Source organism: Drosophila kikkawai, chromosome 3R (genome assembly GCF_030179895.1).
Source record: "Drosophila kikkawai strain 14028-0561.14 chromosome 3R, DkikHiC1v2, whole genome shotgun sequence".
Taxonomy (NCBI): Eukaryota; Metazoa; Arthropoda; class Insecta; order Diptera; family Drosophilidae; genus Drosophila; species Drosophila kikkawai.
In genome coordinates this window covers 11655122-11668806 of record NC_091731.1, presented here as the reverse complement: position 1 = coordinate 11668806, position 13685 = coordinate 11655122, and the positions used below count along the sequence as shown (strand labels likewise).

Here is a 13685-nt window from a genome sequence, read left to right as displayed (position 1 = left end):
TCCACGCTTTGGCACAATTTTAATTTGCTTTAAAACCGTGTAACCAACTTCAACGACTCAGTCGAAAGAGAAACTCTGGATCGTAAACATTGCAAAGATTACAAAAGAATATGGCTAACAGCAAAGATAATATTACTAATCCCAATGAACACTTGGAGATACCCAAGTGGATAAATGAGGAATACTTCGCGCAGGTTCTAAATAAAGACGAGCCCCAGTATGAGAAGATACTGAGCTTCAAGCCGGTGGCTGCGATTCCGCCGGGCGAGAATTTCACTTCGATTATGCTGAGAATTCACTTTGATCTTCAAATGAGGGGTAAGAAGAGCTTAATGGTTTTAAAACAAAGATAATGAAATTAGACATAAATATTGCGCAAAGTATACATATATCAAATTATACCCTATCCCATCCCAATTTTCTCTATTATTTGACTCTCCCCGCAGATGGCAGTACCAAACACAAGACTTATATATTCAAAACCATGCTGGCGGAGGATCGTGGTGGCAAGGAGATCCGTGAGGGTGGCATTTTCGACAAGGAGCTAATGATGTACCAGACCTACCTGCCCGCCTTCGAGGAGCTCTACCGTGCCGCTGGAGAGCAGATTCAGCTGGCGCCCAAGTGTCTACATACAGATCAGAGGGAGAATGGCATTCACTTTGTATTCGAGGACCTAGGAGTGAAAAAGTTTAGAAATGTAGATCGCATTCAGGGTCTGGACCTTGCCCACATGAAGCGATCTTTACGAAAACTGGCTGAATTCCATGCGGCAGCCTCTGTATATGCGGGGAAAAATGGATCTTATCCCGATGATTTTGAGGAAGGATTCATTGCTAAGGACAAACTGGAGCTGCACGAGCAAGGCTTCAATGTAAAGGCCAGGTCTTATCACAAGGCCATGGATGGATGGGGCTTAGAAGATCAGGAAAAGTACCTGAAGAGTTTTGTGAGTCAATGCTTCCAACGATAATCCTGAGGCAAATAGTCCTGGAAAGATCCCATTTGGTACTGTAACATACAGTTTCGAAGATGGAAATCTTCATTGCCGAGCACCCAGTACTCTCGTCTTGGGATTATTTCGAAAATCCTTCAACTCTGTGCTTAGTCTTTGGATGAAGTCTTCCTTTGACTTGCCGAAGTCTCCTTCTGTGGAATACTTTACTTTGGCCTTGAACATAATGCTGCTCTCCCTTGGGGATGATGATGGTTTCTAACTTTTGTGGTGGCACCAACTCATCATTATTGTAGGTAGTTTTATCAGTACTTACAGACATTTTAATTGCTAACTTGTTGCGTTCACCCAAAGAGATCAACCTGGCCAAAGCTCATCAATTACAATAAGTTTAAGTGGTTTTCAAAAGAGAATTTCGAGTCGAAATGCAAAAGATGGAAAGAGCTTTAATCGCTGAGATACAAATGAGCTTTTGTTGATTCTCTCTCAGTTGTATTGATTCAAAAGCAGTGAGAGAAGAGAGTATTCGCAAAATTGCTGGGTTGCTATAGCAACAATCTTCAAGATTTGTTTCAGTTTCTTAAATATAAATATAGTAGGTATAAATTCAAAAAGAAAGGAGCTATTATTTTGTTTATAAACACAGAATACTTTTATCGCTAAAAGAGAATTAAATTCTTTTTATTTTAAATCTATTTATCAATCAGTTAGTTTTCCTAAGCTAATATCTTTTTTATAGATCTTCAAAGTAGCCTGATCTCTCGAATCTCTCTAGCATCTTTTTGGCATCTACGACGTATTCTTTGAGATGATAGCATTTCCGCCTGGTTTCGTCATTGTAAAGCATTTCCTCTATGTCAAAGTTGTACGTTCTGAGACCCACAGAAATGGGTAGGAAGGTGCTTACCATAAGGAACTCTGAAAAGAAATTAATCCGAATTATTCAACAGTAATATTTACCAAAAAACTTTCCTACTAACCATAGTATCTATGCCGCTTGAATTCCGCCCAGAACCCCAGGGGAGTGGGCATTTTTCCCTGGTAACCGATCTTTCGGAGAGTCTCCAGCAGAACCGTAAAGTAGTACTTGAGCAGGTGTTCCAGCTCCTCAGCGCGCTGTTTTGGACCCATCAGCATGTATATTGAGTATATTAGATCTACGGCCATGGGAGTGACATTGCAGCCCTGGAAGTCCAGCAACATGCAATCCTCAAAGCCTCCGGTTTCCTTGTTGTGCTTGAACATCATGTTCCGGCAGTGGTAGTCCCCATGGCAGAGCACGTAGTAACCATCCGGTTGAGGATTGTTACGATACTCCTGCATGGTTTGTCGCAGTCGCTCCTTGTACCGGAGTTTTATCTTCTCAAAATAGGCCTGGTATTTGTTAAGTTCCGGAGTGCTGCCCAAAAATTCAATAAACGGAGCCATGCCGGCGTTTATAATAGGACTGTCCATCAGGCCGGGCATTTCACACATGCCGTTCTTGAAGTCCTTAAGGTAATCGGGCCGCTACAATTAGGGTACACGATTTTATAAAAACTTAATACTTATAAAATATTTTAGAGTAAAAATTAAAAATCTCTATTCTGCTCACCTCATTAATCATTTTCATGCTAATTGCTTGGATTCTGGCCAGCTTGCCGTAGGCACTACAAATCTCCTCCTGCGTGAGCCAACGATCCCGCACCACAGTGTAGCCCATCTCCACGAGATCATCGAAGATGATCACCTGCTTCGGGCTTAGACTGTGGTAGATGCAGTCCACATACAGTCTGGCATTGTCCTTCACCTCGCGAAGGATCCGCTCGCACTCCGGCAGGACCTTGCTGTACATGCCAATCTCTGTTATGAACAGAGGAGAGTCGGCAAACAAGTCCTTCTTGAGACCCTCCTCCTCGGGCATTGTTTTGATGATCAGCGACTTTGTGAACTCTCCCTTCTGGGTGGTATACTTCACCTTGGCCCGGAACATAATGCTGGCATAGTGATCGCCCTTGGGACTGGCTGGCGCGAAGGTCAGGTCTATCACTTTGAGTTCAGGCGCCTTTTCATGACCAATCAGCACCTTTGTAATAAACAGAGTATTCAGCCATTCTGGCGGATTCAATTCGTCGGCATTGAAGCTTTCCTCGGCCATATTGTCAAAACTGCTTTGAAAGTAAACTAACTATGGTGTGGGAGAGTTTGTTCTATTTAAACATATTTGTTTTTGAGCTTTCTGTGTAAATGTAATAGGCCCTCAGCTTGGCGAAATTGTTATCAGTTTGTTATTTTTTTGGGGGCTCTTCAAGCAACACCTGACCACAAAAGGTTCAATGGGAACTAATATCGCGCACGCTTTTTCGATTATTTTGATGTTCATTTGAGCTTAAAAGCTTTACAAAGTTCTCTCAACAAATATAAAATATTATTTAAAACCATAAACCATTGAGTCACGCTGACAACTATCAAATTGTTCAGTATAAAGCTCTCTCTTAACTCTCAACTATTTTTATCCACGCTTTGGCACAATTTTAATTTGCTTTAAAACCGTGTAACCAACTTCAACGACTCAGTAGAAAGAGAAACTCTGGATCGTAAACATTGCAAAGATTACAAAAGAATATGGCTAACAGCAAAGATAATATTACTAATCCCAATGAACACTTGGAGATACCCAAGTGGATAAATGAGGAATACTTCGCGCAGGTTCTAAATAAAGACGAGCCCCAGTATGAGAAGATACTGAGCTTCAAGCCGGTGGCTGCGATTCCGCCGGGCGAGAATTTCACTTCGATTATGCTGAGAATTCACTTTGATCTTCAAATGAGGGGTAAGAAGAGCTTAATGGTTTTAAAACAAAGATAATGAAATTAGACATAAATATTGCGCAAAGTATACATATATCAAATTATACCCTATCCCATCCCAATTTTCTCTATTATTTGACTCTCCCCGCAGATGGCAGTACCAAACACAAGACTTATATATTCAAAACCATGCTGGCGGAGGATCGTGGTGGCAAGGAGATCCGTGAGGGTGGCATTTTCGACAAGGAGCTAATGATGTACCAGACCTACCTGCCCGCCTTCGAGGAGCTCTACCGTGCCGCTGGAGAGCAGATTCAGCTGGCGCCCAAGTGTCTACATACAGATCAGAGGGAGAATGGCATTCACTTTGTATTCGAGGACCTAGGAGTGAAAAAGTTTAGAAATGTAGATCGCATTCAGGGTCTGGACCTTGCCCACATGAAGCGATCTTTACGAAAACTGGCTGAATTCCATGCGGCAGCCTCTGTATATGCGGGGAAAAATGGATCTTATCCCGATGATTTTGAGGAAGGATTCATTGCTAAGGACAAACTGGAGCTGCACGAGCAAGGCTTCAATGTAAAGGCCAGGTCTTATCACAAGGCCATGGATGGATGGGGCTTAGAAGATCAGGAAAAGTACCTGAAGAGTTTTGTGAGTCAATGCTTCCAACGATAATCCTGAGGCAAATAGTCCTGGAAAGATCCCATTTGGTACTGTAACATACAGTTTCGAAGATGGAAATCTTCATTGCCGAGCACCCAGTACTCTCGTCTTGGGATTATTTCGAAAATCCTTCAACTCTGTGCTTAGTCTTTGGATGAAGTCTTCCTTTGACTTGCCGAAGTCTCCTTCTGTGGAATACTTTACTTTGGCCTTGAACATAATGCTGCTCTCCCTTGGGGATGATGATGGTTTCTAACTTTTGTGGTGGCACCAACTCATCATTATTGTAGGTAGTTTTATCAGTACTTACAGACATTTTAATTGCTAACTTGTTGCGTTCACCCAAAGAGATCAACCTGGCCAAAGCTCATCAATTACAATAAGTTTAAGTGGTTTTCAAAAGAGAATTTCGAGTCGAAATGCAAAAGATGGAAAGAGCTTTAATCGCTGAGATACAAATGAGCTTTTGTTGATTCTCTCTCAGTTGTATTGATTCAAAAGCAGTGAGAGAAGAGAGTATTCGCAAAATTGCTGGGTTGCTATAGCAACAATCTTCAAGATTTGTTTCAGTTTCTTAAATATAAATATAGTAGGTATAAATTCAAAAAGAAAGGAGCTATTATTTTGTTTATAAACACAGAATACTTTTATCGCTAAAAGAGAATTAAATTCTTTTTATTTTAAATCTATTTATCAATCAGTTAGTTTTCCTAAGCTAATATCTTTTTTATAGATCTTCAAAGTAGCCTGATCTCTCGAATCTCTCTAGCATCTTTTTGGCATCTACGACATATTCTTTGAGATGATAGCATTTCCGCCTGGTTTCGTCATTGTAAAGCATTTCCTCTATGTCAAAGTTGTACGTTCTGAGACCCACAGAAATGGGTAGGAAGGTGCTTACCATAAGGAACTCTGAAAAGAAATTAATCCGAATTATTCAACAGTAATATTTACCAAAAAACTTTCCTACTAACCATAGTATCTATGCCGCTTGAATTCCGCCCAGAACCCCAGGGGAGTGGGCATTTTTCCCTGGTAACCGATCTTTCGGAGAGTCTCCAGCAGAACCGTAAAGTAGTACTTGAGCAGGTGTTCCAGCTCCTCAGCGCGCTGTTTTGGACCCATCAGCATGTATATTGAGTATATTAGATCTACGGCCATGGGAGTGACATTGCAGCCCTGGAAGTCCAGCAACATGCAATCCTCAAAGCCTCCGGTTTCCTTGTTGTGCTTGAACATCATGTTCCGGCAGTGGTAGTCCCCATGGCAGAGCACGTAGTAACCATCCGGTTGAGGATTGTTACGATACTCCTGCATGGTTTGTCGCAGTCGCTCCTTGTACCGGAGTTTTATCTTCTCAAAATAGGCCTGGTATTTGTTAAGTTCCGGAGTGCTGCCCAAAAATTCAATAAACGGAGCCATGCCGGCGTTTATAATAGGACTGTCCATCAGGCCGGGCATTTCACACATGCCGTTCTTGAAGTCCTTAAGGTAATCGGGCCGCTACAATTAGGGTACACGATTTTATAAAAACTTAATACTTATAAAATATTTTAGAGTAAAAATTAAAAATCTCTATTCTGCTCACCTCATTAATCATTTTCATGCTAATTGCTTGGATTCTGGCCAGCTTGCCGTAGGCACTACAAATCTCCTCCTGCGTGAGCCAACGATCCCGCACCACAGTGTAGCCCATCTCCACGAGATCATCGAAGATGATCACCTGCTTCGGGCTTAGACTGTGGTAGATGCAGTCCACATACAGTCTGGCATTGTCCTTCACCTCGCGAAGGATCCGCTCGCACTCCGGCAGGACCTTGCTGTACATGCCAATCTCTGTTATGAACAGAGGAGAGTCGGCAAACAAGTCCTTCTTGAGACCCTCCTCCTCGGGCATTGTTTTGATGATCAGCGACTTTGTGAACTCTCCCTTCTGGGTGGTATACTTCACCTTGGCCCGGAACATAATGCTGGCATAGTGATCGCCCTTGGGACTGGCTGGCGCGAAGGTCAGGTCTATCACTTTGAGTTCAGGCGCCTTTTCATGACCAATCAGCACCTTTGTAATAAACAGAGTATTCAGCCATTCTGGCGGATTCAATTCGTCGGCATTGAAGCTTTCCTCGGCCATATTGTCAAAACTGCTTTGAAAGTAAACTAACTATGGTGTGGGAGAGTTTGTTCTATTTAAACATTTTTGTTTTTGAGCTTTCTGTGTAAATGTAATAGGCCCTCAGCTTGGCGAAATTGTTATCAGTTTGTTATTTTTCTGGGGGCTCTTCAAGCAACACCTGACCACAAAAGGTTCAATGGGAACTAATATCGCGCACGCTTTTTCGATTATTTTGATGTTCATTTGAGCTTAAAAGCTTTACAAAGTTCTCTCAACAAATATAAAATATTATTTAAAACCATAAACCATTGAGTCACGCTGACAACTATCAAATTGTTCAGTATAAAGCTCTCTCTTAACTCTCAACTATTTTTATCCACGCTTTGGCACAATTTTAATTTGCTTTAAAACCGTGTAACCAACTTCAACGACTCAGTAGAAAGAGAAACTCTGGATCGTAAACATTGCAAAGATTACAAAAGAATATGGCTAACAGCAAAGATAATATTACTAATCCCAATGAACACTTGGAGATACCCAAGTGGATAAATGAGGAATACTTCGCGCAGGTTCTAAATAAAGACGAGCCCCAGTATGAGAAGATACTGAGCTTCAAGCCGGTGGCTGCGATTCCGCCGGGCGAGAATTTCACTTCGATTATGCTGAGAATTCACTTTGATCTTCAAATGAGGGGTAAGAAGAGCTTAATGGTTTTAAAACAAAGATAATGAAATTAGACATAAATATTGCGCAAAGTATACATATATCAAATTATACCCTATCCCATCCCAATTTTCTCTATTATTTGACTCTCCCCGCAGATGGCAGTACCAAACACAAGACTTATATATTCAAAACCATGCTGGCGGAGGATCGTGGTGGCAAGGAGATCCGTGAGGGTGGCATTTTCGACAAGGAGCTAATGATGTACCAGACCTACCTGCCCGCCTTCGAGGAGCTCTACCGTGCCGCTGGAGAGCAGATTCAGCTGGCGCCCAAGTGTCTACATACAGATCAGAGGGAGAATGGCATTCACTTTGTATTCGAGGACCTAGGAGTGAAAAAGTTTAGAAATGTAGATCGCATTCAGGGTCTGGACCTTGCCCACATGAAGCGATCTTTACGAAAACTGGCTGAATTCCATGCGGCAGCCTCTGTATATGCGGGGAAAAATGGATCTTATCCCGATGATTTTGAGGAAGGATTCATTGCTAAGGACAAACTGGAGCTGCACGAGCAAGGCTTCAATGTAAAGGCCAGGTCTTATCACAAGGCCATGGATGGATGGGGCTTAGAAGATCAGGAAAAGTACCTGAAGAGTTTTGTGAGTCAATGCTTCCAACGATAATCCTGAGGCAAATAGTCCTGGAAAGATCCCATTTGGTACTGTAACATACAGTTTCGAAGATGGAAATCTTCATTGCCGAGCACCCAGTACTCTCGTCTTGGGATTATTTCGAAAATCCTTCAACTCTGTGCTTAGTCTTTGGATGAAGTCTTCCTTTGACTTGCCGAAGTCTCCTTCTGTGGAATACTTTACTTTGGCCTTGAACATAATGCTGCTCTCCCTTGGGGATGATGATGGTTTCTAACTTTTGTGGTGGCACCAACTCATCATTATTGTAGGTAGTTTTATCAGTACTTACAGACATTTTAATTGCTAACTTGTTGCGTTCACCCAAAGAGATCAACCTGGCCAAAGCTCATCAATTACAATAAGTTTAAGTGGTTTTCAAAAGAGAATTTCGAGTCGAAATGCAAAAGATGGAAAGAGCTTTAATCGCTGAGATACAAATGAGCTTTTGTTGATTCTCTCTCAGTTGTATTGATTCAAAAGCAGTGAGAGAAGAGAGTATTCGCAAAATTGCTGGGTTGCTATAGCAACAATCTTCAAGATTTGTTTCAGTTTCTTAAATATAAATATAGTAGGTATAAATTCAAAAAGAAAGGAGCTATTATTTTGTTTATAAACACAGAATACTTTTATCGCTAAAAGAGAATTAAATTCTTTTTATTTTAAATCTATTTATCAATCAGTTAGTTTTCCTAAGCTAATATCTTTTTTATAGATCTTCAAAGTAGCCTGATCTCTCGAATCTCTCTAGCATCTTTTTGGCATCTACGACATATTCTTTGAGATGATAGCATTTCCGCCTGGTTTCGTCATTGTAAAGCATTTCCTCTATGTCAAAGTTGTACGTTCTGAGACCCACAGAAATGGGTAGGAAGGTGCTTACCATAAGGAACTCTGAAAAGAAATTAATCCGAATTATTCAACAGTAATATTTACCAAAAAACTTTCCTACTAACCATAGTATCTATGCCGCTTGAATTCCGCCCAGAACCCCAGGGGAGTGGGCATTTTTCCCTGGTAACCGATCTTTCGGAGAGTCTCCAGCAGAACCGTAAAGTAGTACTTGAGCAGGTGTTCCAGCTCCTCAGCGCGCTGTTTTGGACCCATCAGCATGTATATTGAGTATATTAGATCTACGGCCATGGGAGTGACATTGCAGCCCTGGAAGTCCAGCAACATGCAATCCTCAAAGCCTCCGGTTTCCTTGTTGTGCTTGAACATCATGTTCCGGCAGTGGTAGTCCCCATGGCAGAGCACGTAGTAACCATCCGGTTGAGGATTGTTACGATACTCCTGCATGGTTTGTCGCAGTCGCTCCTTGTACCGGAGTTTTATCTTCTCAAAATAGGCCTGGTATTTGTTAAGTTCCGGAGTGCTGCCCAAAAATTCAATAAACGGAGCCATGCCGGCGTTTATAATAGGACTGTCCATCAGGCCGGGCATTTCACACATGCCGTTCTTGAAGTCCTTAAGGTAATCGGGCCGCTACAATTAGGGTACACGATTTTATAAAAACTTAATACTTATAAAATATTTTAGAGTAAAAATTAAAAATCTCTATTCTGCTCACCTCATTAATCATTTTCATGCTAATTGCTTGGATTCTGGCCAGCTTGCCGTAGGCACTACAAATCTCCTCCTGCGTGAGCCAACGATCCCGCACCACAGTGTAGCCCATCTCCACGAGATCATCGAAGATGATCACCTGCTTCGGGCTTAGACTGTGGTAGATGCAGTCCACATACAGTCTGGCATTGTCCTTCACCTCGCGAAGGATCCGCTCGCACTCCGGCAGGACCTTGCTGTACATGCCAATCTCTGTTATGAACAGAGGAGAGTCGGCAAACAAGTCCTTCTTGAGACCCTCCTCCTCGGGCATTGTTTTGATGATCAGCGACTTTGTGAACTCTCCCTTCTGGGTGGTATACTTCACCTTGGCCCGGAACATAATGCTGGCATAGTGATCGCCCTTGGGACTGGCTGGCGCGAAGGTCAGGTCTATCACTTTGAGTTCAGGCGCCTTTTCATGACCAATCAGCACCTTTGTAATAAACAGAGTATTCAGCCATTCTGGCGGATTCAATTCGTCGGCATTGAAGCTTTCCTCGGCCATATTGTCAAAACTGCTTTGAAAGTAAACTAACTATGGTGTGGGAGAGTTTGTTCTATTTAAACATTTTTGTTTTTGAGCTTTCTGTGTAAATGTAATAGGCCCTCAGCTTGGCGAAATTGTTATCAGTTTGTTATTTTTCTGGGGGCTCTTCAAGCAACACCTGACCACAAAAGGTTCAATGGGAACTAATATCGCGCACGCTTTTTCGATTATTTTGATGTTCATTTGAGCTTAAAAGCTTTACAAAGTTCTCTCAACAAATATAAAATATTATTTAAAACCATAAACCATTGAGTCACGCTGACAACTATCAAATTGTTCAGTATAAAGCTCTCTCTTAACTCTCAACTATTTTTATCCACGCTTTGGCACAATTTTAATTTGCTTTAAAACCGTGTAACCAACTTCAACGACTCAGTAGAAAGAGAAACTCTGGATCGTAAACATTGCAAAGATTACAAAAGAATATGGCTAACAGCAAAGATAATATTACTAATCCCAATGAACACTTGGAGATACCCAAGTGGATAAATGAGGAATACTTCGCGCAGGTTCTAAATAAAGACGAGCCCCAGTATGAGAAGATACTGAGCTTCAAGCCGGTGGCTGCGATTCCGCCGGGCGAGAATTTCACTTCGATTATGCTGAGAATTCACTTTGATCTTCAAATGAGGGGTAAGAAGAGCTTAATGGTTTTAAAACAAAGATAATGAAATTAGACATAAATATTGCGCAAAGTATACATATATCAAATTATACCCTATCCCATCCCAATTTTCTCTATTATTTGACTCTCCCCGCAGATGGCAGTACCAAACACAAGACTTATATATTCAAAACCATGCTGGCGGAGGATCGTGGTGGCAAGGAGATCCGTGAGGGTGGCATTTTCGACAAGGAGCTAATGATGTACCAGACCTACCTGCCCGCCTTCGAGGAGCTCTACCGTGCCGCTGGAGAGCAGATTCAGCTGGCGCCCAAGTGTCTACATACAGATCAGAGGGAGAATGGCATTCACTTTGTATTCGAGGACCTAGGAGTGAAAAAGTTTAGAAATGTAGATCGCATTCAGGGTCTGGACCTTGCCCACATGAAGCGATCTTTACGAAAACTGGCTGAATTCCATGCGGCAGCCTCTGTATATGCGGGGAAAAATGGATCTTATCCCGATGATTTTGAGGAAGGATTCATTGCTAAGGACAAACTGGAGCTGCACGAGCAAGGCTTCAATGTAAAGGCCAGGTCTTATCACAAGGCCATGGATGGATGGGGCTTAGAAGATCAGGAAAAGTACCTGAAGAGTTTTGTGAGTCAATGCTTCCAACGATAATCCTGAGGCAAATAGTCCTGGAAAGATCCCATTTGGTACTGTAACATACAGTTTCGAAGATGGAAATCTTCATTGCCGAGCACCCAGTACTCTCGTCTTGGGATTATTTCGAAAATCCTTCAACTCTGTGCTTAGTCTTTGGATGAAGTCTTCCTTTGACTTGCCGAAGTCTCCTTCTGTGGAATACTTTACTTTGGCCTTGAACATAATGCTGCTCTCCCTTGGGGATGATGATGGTTTCTAACTTTTGTGGTGGCACCAACTCATCATTATTGTAGGTAGTTTTATCAGTACTTACAGACATTTTAATTGCTAACTTGTTGCGTTCACCCAAAGAGATCAACCTGGCCAAAGCTCATCAATTACAATAAGTTTAAGTGGTTTTCAAAAGAGAATTTCGAGTCGAAATGCAAAAGATGGAAAGAGCTTTAATCGCTGAGATACAAATGAGCTTTTGTTGATTCTCTCTCAGTTGTATTGATTCAAAAGCAGTGAGAGAAGAGAGTATTCGCAAAATTGCTGGGTTGCTATAGCAACAATCTTCAAGATTTGTTTCAGTTTCTTAAATATAAATATAGTAGGTATAAATTCAAAAAGAAAGGAGCTATTATTTTGTTTATAAACACAGAATACTTTTATCGCTAAAAGAGAATTAAATTCTTTTTATTTTAAATCTATTTATCAATCAGTTAGTTTTCCTAAGCTAATATCTTTTTTATAGATCTTCAAAGTAGCCTGATCTCTCGAATCTCTCTAGCATCTTTTTGGCATCTACGACGTATTCTTTGAGATGATAGCATTTCCGCCTGGTTTCGTCATTGTAAAGCATTTCCTCTATGTCAAAGTTGTACGTTCTGAGACCCACAGAAATGGGTAGGAAGGTGCTTACCATAAGGAACTCTGAAAAGAAATTAATCCGAATTATTCAACAGTAATATTTACCAAAAAACTTTCCTACTAACCATAGTATCTATGCCGCTTGAATTCCGCCCAGAACCCCAGGGGAGTGGGCATTTTTCCCTGGTAACCGATCTTTCGGAGAGTCTCCAGCAGAACCGTAAAGTAGTACTTGAGCAGGTGTTCCAGCTCCTCAGCGCGCTGTTTTGGACCCATCAGCATGTATATTGAGTATATTAGATCTACGGCCATGGGAGTGACATTGCAGCCCTGGAAGTCCAGCAACATGCAATCCTCAAAGCCTCCGGTTTCCTTGTTGTGCTTGAACATCATGTTCCGGCAGTGGTAGTCCCCATGGCAGAGCACGTAGTAACCATCCGGTTGAGGATTGTTACGATACTCCTGCATGGTTTGTCGCAGTCGCTCCTTGTACCGGAGTTTTATCTTCTCAAAATAGGCCTGGTATTTGTTAAGTTCCGGAGTGCTGCCCAAAAATTCAATAAACGGAGCCATGCCGGCGTTTATAATAGGACTGTCCATCAGGCCGGGCATTTCACACATGCCGTTCTTGAAGTCCTTAAGGTAATCGGGCCGCTACAATTAGGGTACACGATTTTATAAAAACTTAATACTTATAAAATATTTTAGAGTAAAAATTAAAAATCTCTATTCTGCTCACCTCATTAATCATTTTCATGCTAATTGCTTGGATTCTGGCCAGCTTGCCGTAGGCACTACAAATCTCCTCCTGCGTGAGCCAACGATCCCGCACCACAGTGTAGCCCATCTCCACGAGATCATCGAAGATGATCACCTGCTTCGGGCTTAGACTGTGGTAGATGCAGTCCACATACAGTCTGGCATTGTCCTTCACCTCGCGAAGGATCCGCTCGCACTCCGGCAGGACCTTGCTGTACATGCCAATCTCTGTTATGAACAGAGGAGAGTCGGCAAACAAGTCCTTCTTGAGACCCTCCTCCTCGGGCATTGTTTTGATGATCAGCGACTTTGTGAACTCTCCCTTCTGGGTGGTATACTTCACCTTGGCCCGGAACATAATGCTGGCATAGTGATCGCCCTTGGGACTGGCTGGCGCGAAGGTCAGGTCTATCACTTTGAGTTCAGGCGCCTTTTCATGACCAATCAGCACCTTTGTAATAAACAGAGTATTCAGCCATTCTGGCGGATTCAATTCGTCGGCATTGAAGCTTTCCTCGGCCATATTGTCAAAACTGCTTTGAAAGTAAACTAACTATGGTGTGGGAGAGTTTGTTCTATTTAAACATTTTTGTTTTTGAGCTTTCTGTGTAAATGTAATAGGCCCTCAGCTTGGCGAAATTGTTATCAGTTTGTTATTTTTCTGGGGGCTCTTCAAGCAACACCTGACCACAAAAGGTTCAATGGGAACTAATATCGCGCACGCTTTTTCGATTATTTTGATGTTCATTTGAGCTTAAAAGCTTTACAA

General features: G+C 42.0%; 8 protein-coding genes across 8 annotated transcripts; 4 read left to right on the top strand and 4 right to left on the bottom strand.

The window, feature by feature from the left end:
- Window positions 1-73: 73 nt before the first annotated feature.
- On the top strand, window positions 74-2553 carry LOC138928917 (uncharacterized). Its single transcript, XM_070287209.1, has 2 exons — window positions 74-318; window positions 447-2553. The coding sequence occupies exons 1-2, from the start codon at window positions 111-113 to the stop codon at window positions 971-973; spliced, it is 735 nt and encodes a 244-aa protein (XP_070143310.1). The 5' UTR covers window positions 74-110; the 3' UTR covers window positions 974-2553.
- On the bottom strand, window positions 1607-3239 carry LOC121503277 (uncharacterized). Its single transcript, XM_041777570.2, has 3 exons — window positions 2550-3239; window positions 1936-2464; window positions 1607-1873 (listed from the first exon to the last, which is right to left on the bottom strand). Exons 1-3 carry the CDS (start codon window positions 3090-3092, stop codon window positions 1689-1691), a joined length of 1257 nt encoding a protein of 418 aa, XP_041633504.1. The 5' UTR covers window positions 3093-3239; the 3' UTR covers window positions 1607-1688.
- Window positions 3240-3266: 27 nt separating this feature from the next.
- LOC138928916 (uncharacterized) lies at window positions 3267-6002 on the top strand. Its single transcript, XM_070287208.1, has 2 exons — window positions 3267-3767; window positions 3896-6002. The coding sequence occupies exons 1-2, from the start codon at window positions 3560-3562 to the stop codon at window positions 4420-4422; spliced, it is 735 nt and encodes a 244-aa protein (XP_070143309.1). The 5' UTR covers window positions 3267-3559; the 3' UTR covers window positions 4423-6002.
- On the bottom strand, window positions 5056-6717 carry LOC121503275 (uncharacterized). The gene is made up of 3 exons (XM_041777568.2): window positions 5999-6717; window positions 5385-5913; window positions 5056-5322 (listed from the first exon to the last, which is right to left on the bottom strand). The coding sequence occupies exons 1-3, from the start codon at window positions 6539-6541 to the stop codon at window positions 5138-5140; spliced, it is 1257 nt and encodes a 418-aa protein (XP_041633502.1). The 5' UTR covers window positions 6542-6717; the 3' UTR covers window positions 5056-5137.
- A 98-nt stretch (window positions 6718-6815) lies between these two features.
- Window positions 6816-9451, top strand: LOC138928914 (uncharacterized). Its single transcript, XM_070287206.1, has 2 exons — window positions 6816-7216; window positions 7345-9451. The coding sequence occupies exons 1-2, from the start codon at window positions 7009-7011 to the stop codon at window positions 7869-7871; spliced, it is 735 nt and encodes a 244-aa protein (XP_070143307.1). The 5' UTR covers window positions 6816-7008; the 3' UTR covers window positions 7872-9451.
- LOC108073154 (uncharacterized) lies at window positions 8505-10166 on the bottom strand. The gene is made up of 3 exons (XM_041777569.2): window positions 9448-10166; window positions 8834-9362; window positions 8505-8771 (listed from the first exon to the last, which is right to left on the bottom strand). Exons 1-3 carry the CDS (start codon window positions 9988-9990, stop codon window positions 8587-8589), a joined length of 1257 nt encoding a protein of 418 aa, XP_041633503.1. The 5' UTR covers window positions 9991-10166; the 3' UTR covers window positions 8505-8586.
- A 98-nt stretch (window positions 10167-10264) lies between these two features.
- On the top strand, window positions 10265-12900 carry LOC138928915 (uncharacterized). Its single transcript, XM_070287207.1, has 2 exons — window positions 10265-10665; window positions 10794-12900. Exons 1-2 carry the CDS (start codon window positions 10458-10460, stop codon window positions 11318-11320), a joined length of 735 nt encoding a protein of 244 aa, XP_070143308.1. The 5' UTR covers window positions 10265-10457; the 3' UTR covers window positions 11321-12900.
- Window positions 11954-13615, bottom strand: LOC108071355 (uncharacterized). Its single transcript, XM_017162095.3, has 3 exons — window positions 12897-13615; window positions 12283-12811; window positions 11954-12220 (listed from the first exon to the last, which is right to left on the bottom strand). Exons 1-3 carry the CDS (start codon window positions 13437-13439, stop codon window positions 12036-12038), a joined length of 1257 nt encoding a protein of 418 aa, XP_017017584.2. The 5' UTR covers window positions 13440-13615; the 3' UTR covers window positions 11954-12035.
- Window positions 13616-13685: the final 70 nt, after the last annotated feature.

Coding starts and splice junctions, on each gene's coding strand:
- LOC108073154 (XM_041777569.2), bottom strand. CDS start 9,990: ATGGCCGAGGAAAGCTTCAATGCCGACGAATTGAATCCGCCAGAATGG. Junction 9,363..9,447: donor GCATGAAAATGATTAATGAG/GTGAGCAGAATA, acceptor CCCTAATTGTAG/CGGCCCGATTACCTTAAGGA. Junction 8,772..8,833: donor CAAGCGGCATAGATACTATG/GTTAGTAGGAAA, acceptor ATTTCTTTTCAG/AGTTCCTTATGGTAAGCACC.
- LOC121503275 (XM_041777568.2), bottom strand. CDS start 6,541: ATGGCCGAGGAAAGCTTCAATGCCGACGAATTGAATCCGCCAGAATGG. Junction 5,914..5,998: donor GCATGAAAATGATTAATGAG/GTGAGCAGAATA, acceptor CCCTAATTGTAG/CGGCCCGATTACCTTAAGGA. Junction 5,323..5,384: donor CAAGCGGCATAGATACTATG/GTTAGTAGGAAA, acceptor ATTTCTTTTCAG/AGTTCCTTATGGTAAGCACC.
- LOC121503277 (XM_041777570.2), bottom strand. CDS start 3,092: ATGGCCGAGGAAAGCTTCAATGCCGACGAATTGAATCCGCCAGAATGG. Junction 2,465..2,549: donor GCATGAAAATGATTAATGAG/GTGAGCAGAATA, acceptor CCCTAATTGTAG/CGGCCCGATTACCTTAAGGA. Junction 1,874..1,935: donor CAAGCGGCATAGATACTATG/GTTAGTAGGAAA, acceptor ATTTCTTTTCAG/AGTTCCTTATGGTAAGCACC.
- LOC138928917 (XM_070287209.1), top strand. CDS start 111: ATGGCTAACAGCAAAGATAATATTACTAATCCCAATGAACACTTGGAG. Junction 319..446: donor CTTTGATCTTCAAATGAGGG/GTAAGAAGAGCT, acceptor CTCTCCCCGCAG/ATGGCAGTACCAAACACAAG.
- LOC138928914 (XM_070287206.1), top strand. CDS start 7,009: ATGGCTAACAGCAAAGATAATATTACTAATCCCAATGAACACTTGGAG. Junction 7,217..7,344: donor CTTTGATCTTCAAATGAGGG/GTAAGAAGAGCT, acceptor CTCTCCCCGCAG/ATGGCAGTACCAAACACAAG.
- LOC108071355 (XM_017162095.3), bottom strand. CDS start 13,439: ATGGCCGAGGAAAGCTTCAATGCCGACGAATTGAATCCGCCAGAATGG. Junction 12,812..12,896: donor GCATGAAAATGATTAATGAG/GTGAGCAGAATA, acceptor CCCTAATTGTAG/CGGCCCGATTACCTTAAGGA. Junction 12,221..12,282: donor CAAGCGGCATAGATACTATG/GTTAGTAGGAAA, acceptor ATTTCTTTTCAG/AGTTCCTTATGGTAAGCACC.
- LOC138928915 (XM_070287207.1), top strand. CDS start 10,458: ATGGCTAACAGCAAAGATAATATTACTAATCCCAATGAACACTTGGAG. Junction 10,666..10,793: donor CTTTGATCTTCAAATGAGGG/GTAAGAAGAGCT, acceptor CTCTCCCCGCAG/ATGGCAGTACCAAACACAAG.
- LOC138928916 (XM_070287208.1), top strand. CDS start 3,560: ATGGCTAACAGCAAAGATAATATTACTAATCCCAATGAACACTTGGAG. Junction 3,768..3,895: donor CTTTGATCTTCAAATGAGGG/GTAAGAAGAGCT, acceptor CTCTCCCCGCAG/ATGGCAGTACCAAACACAAG.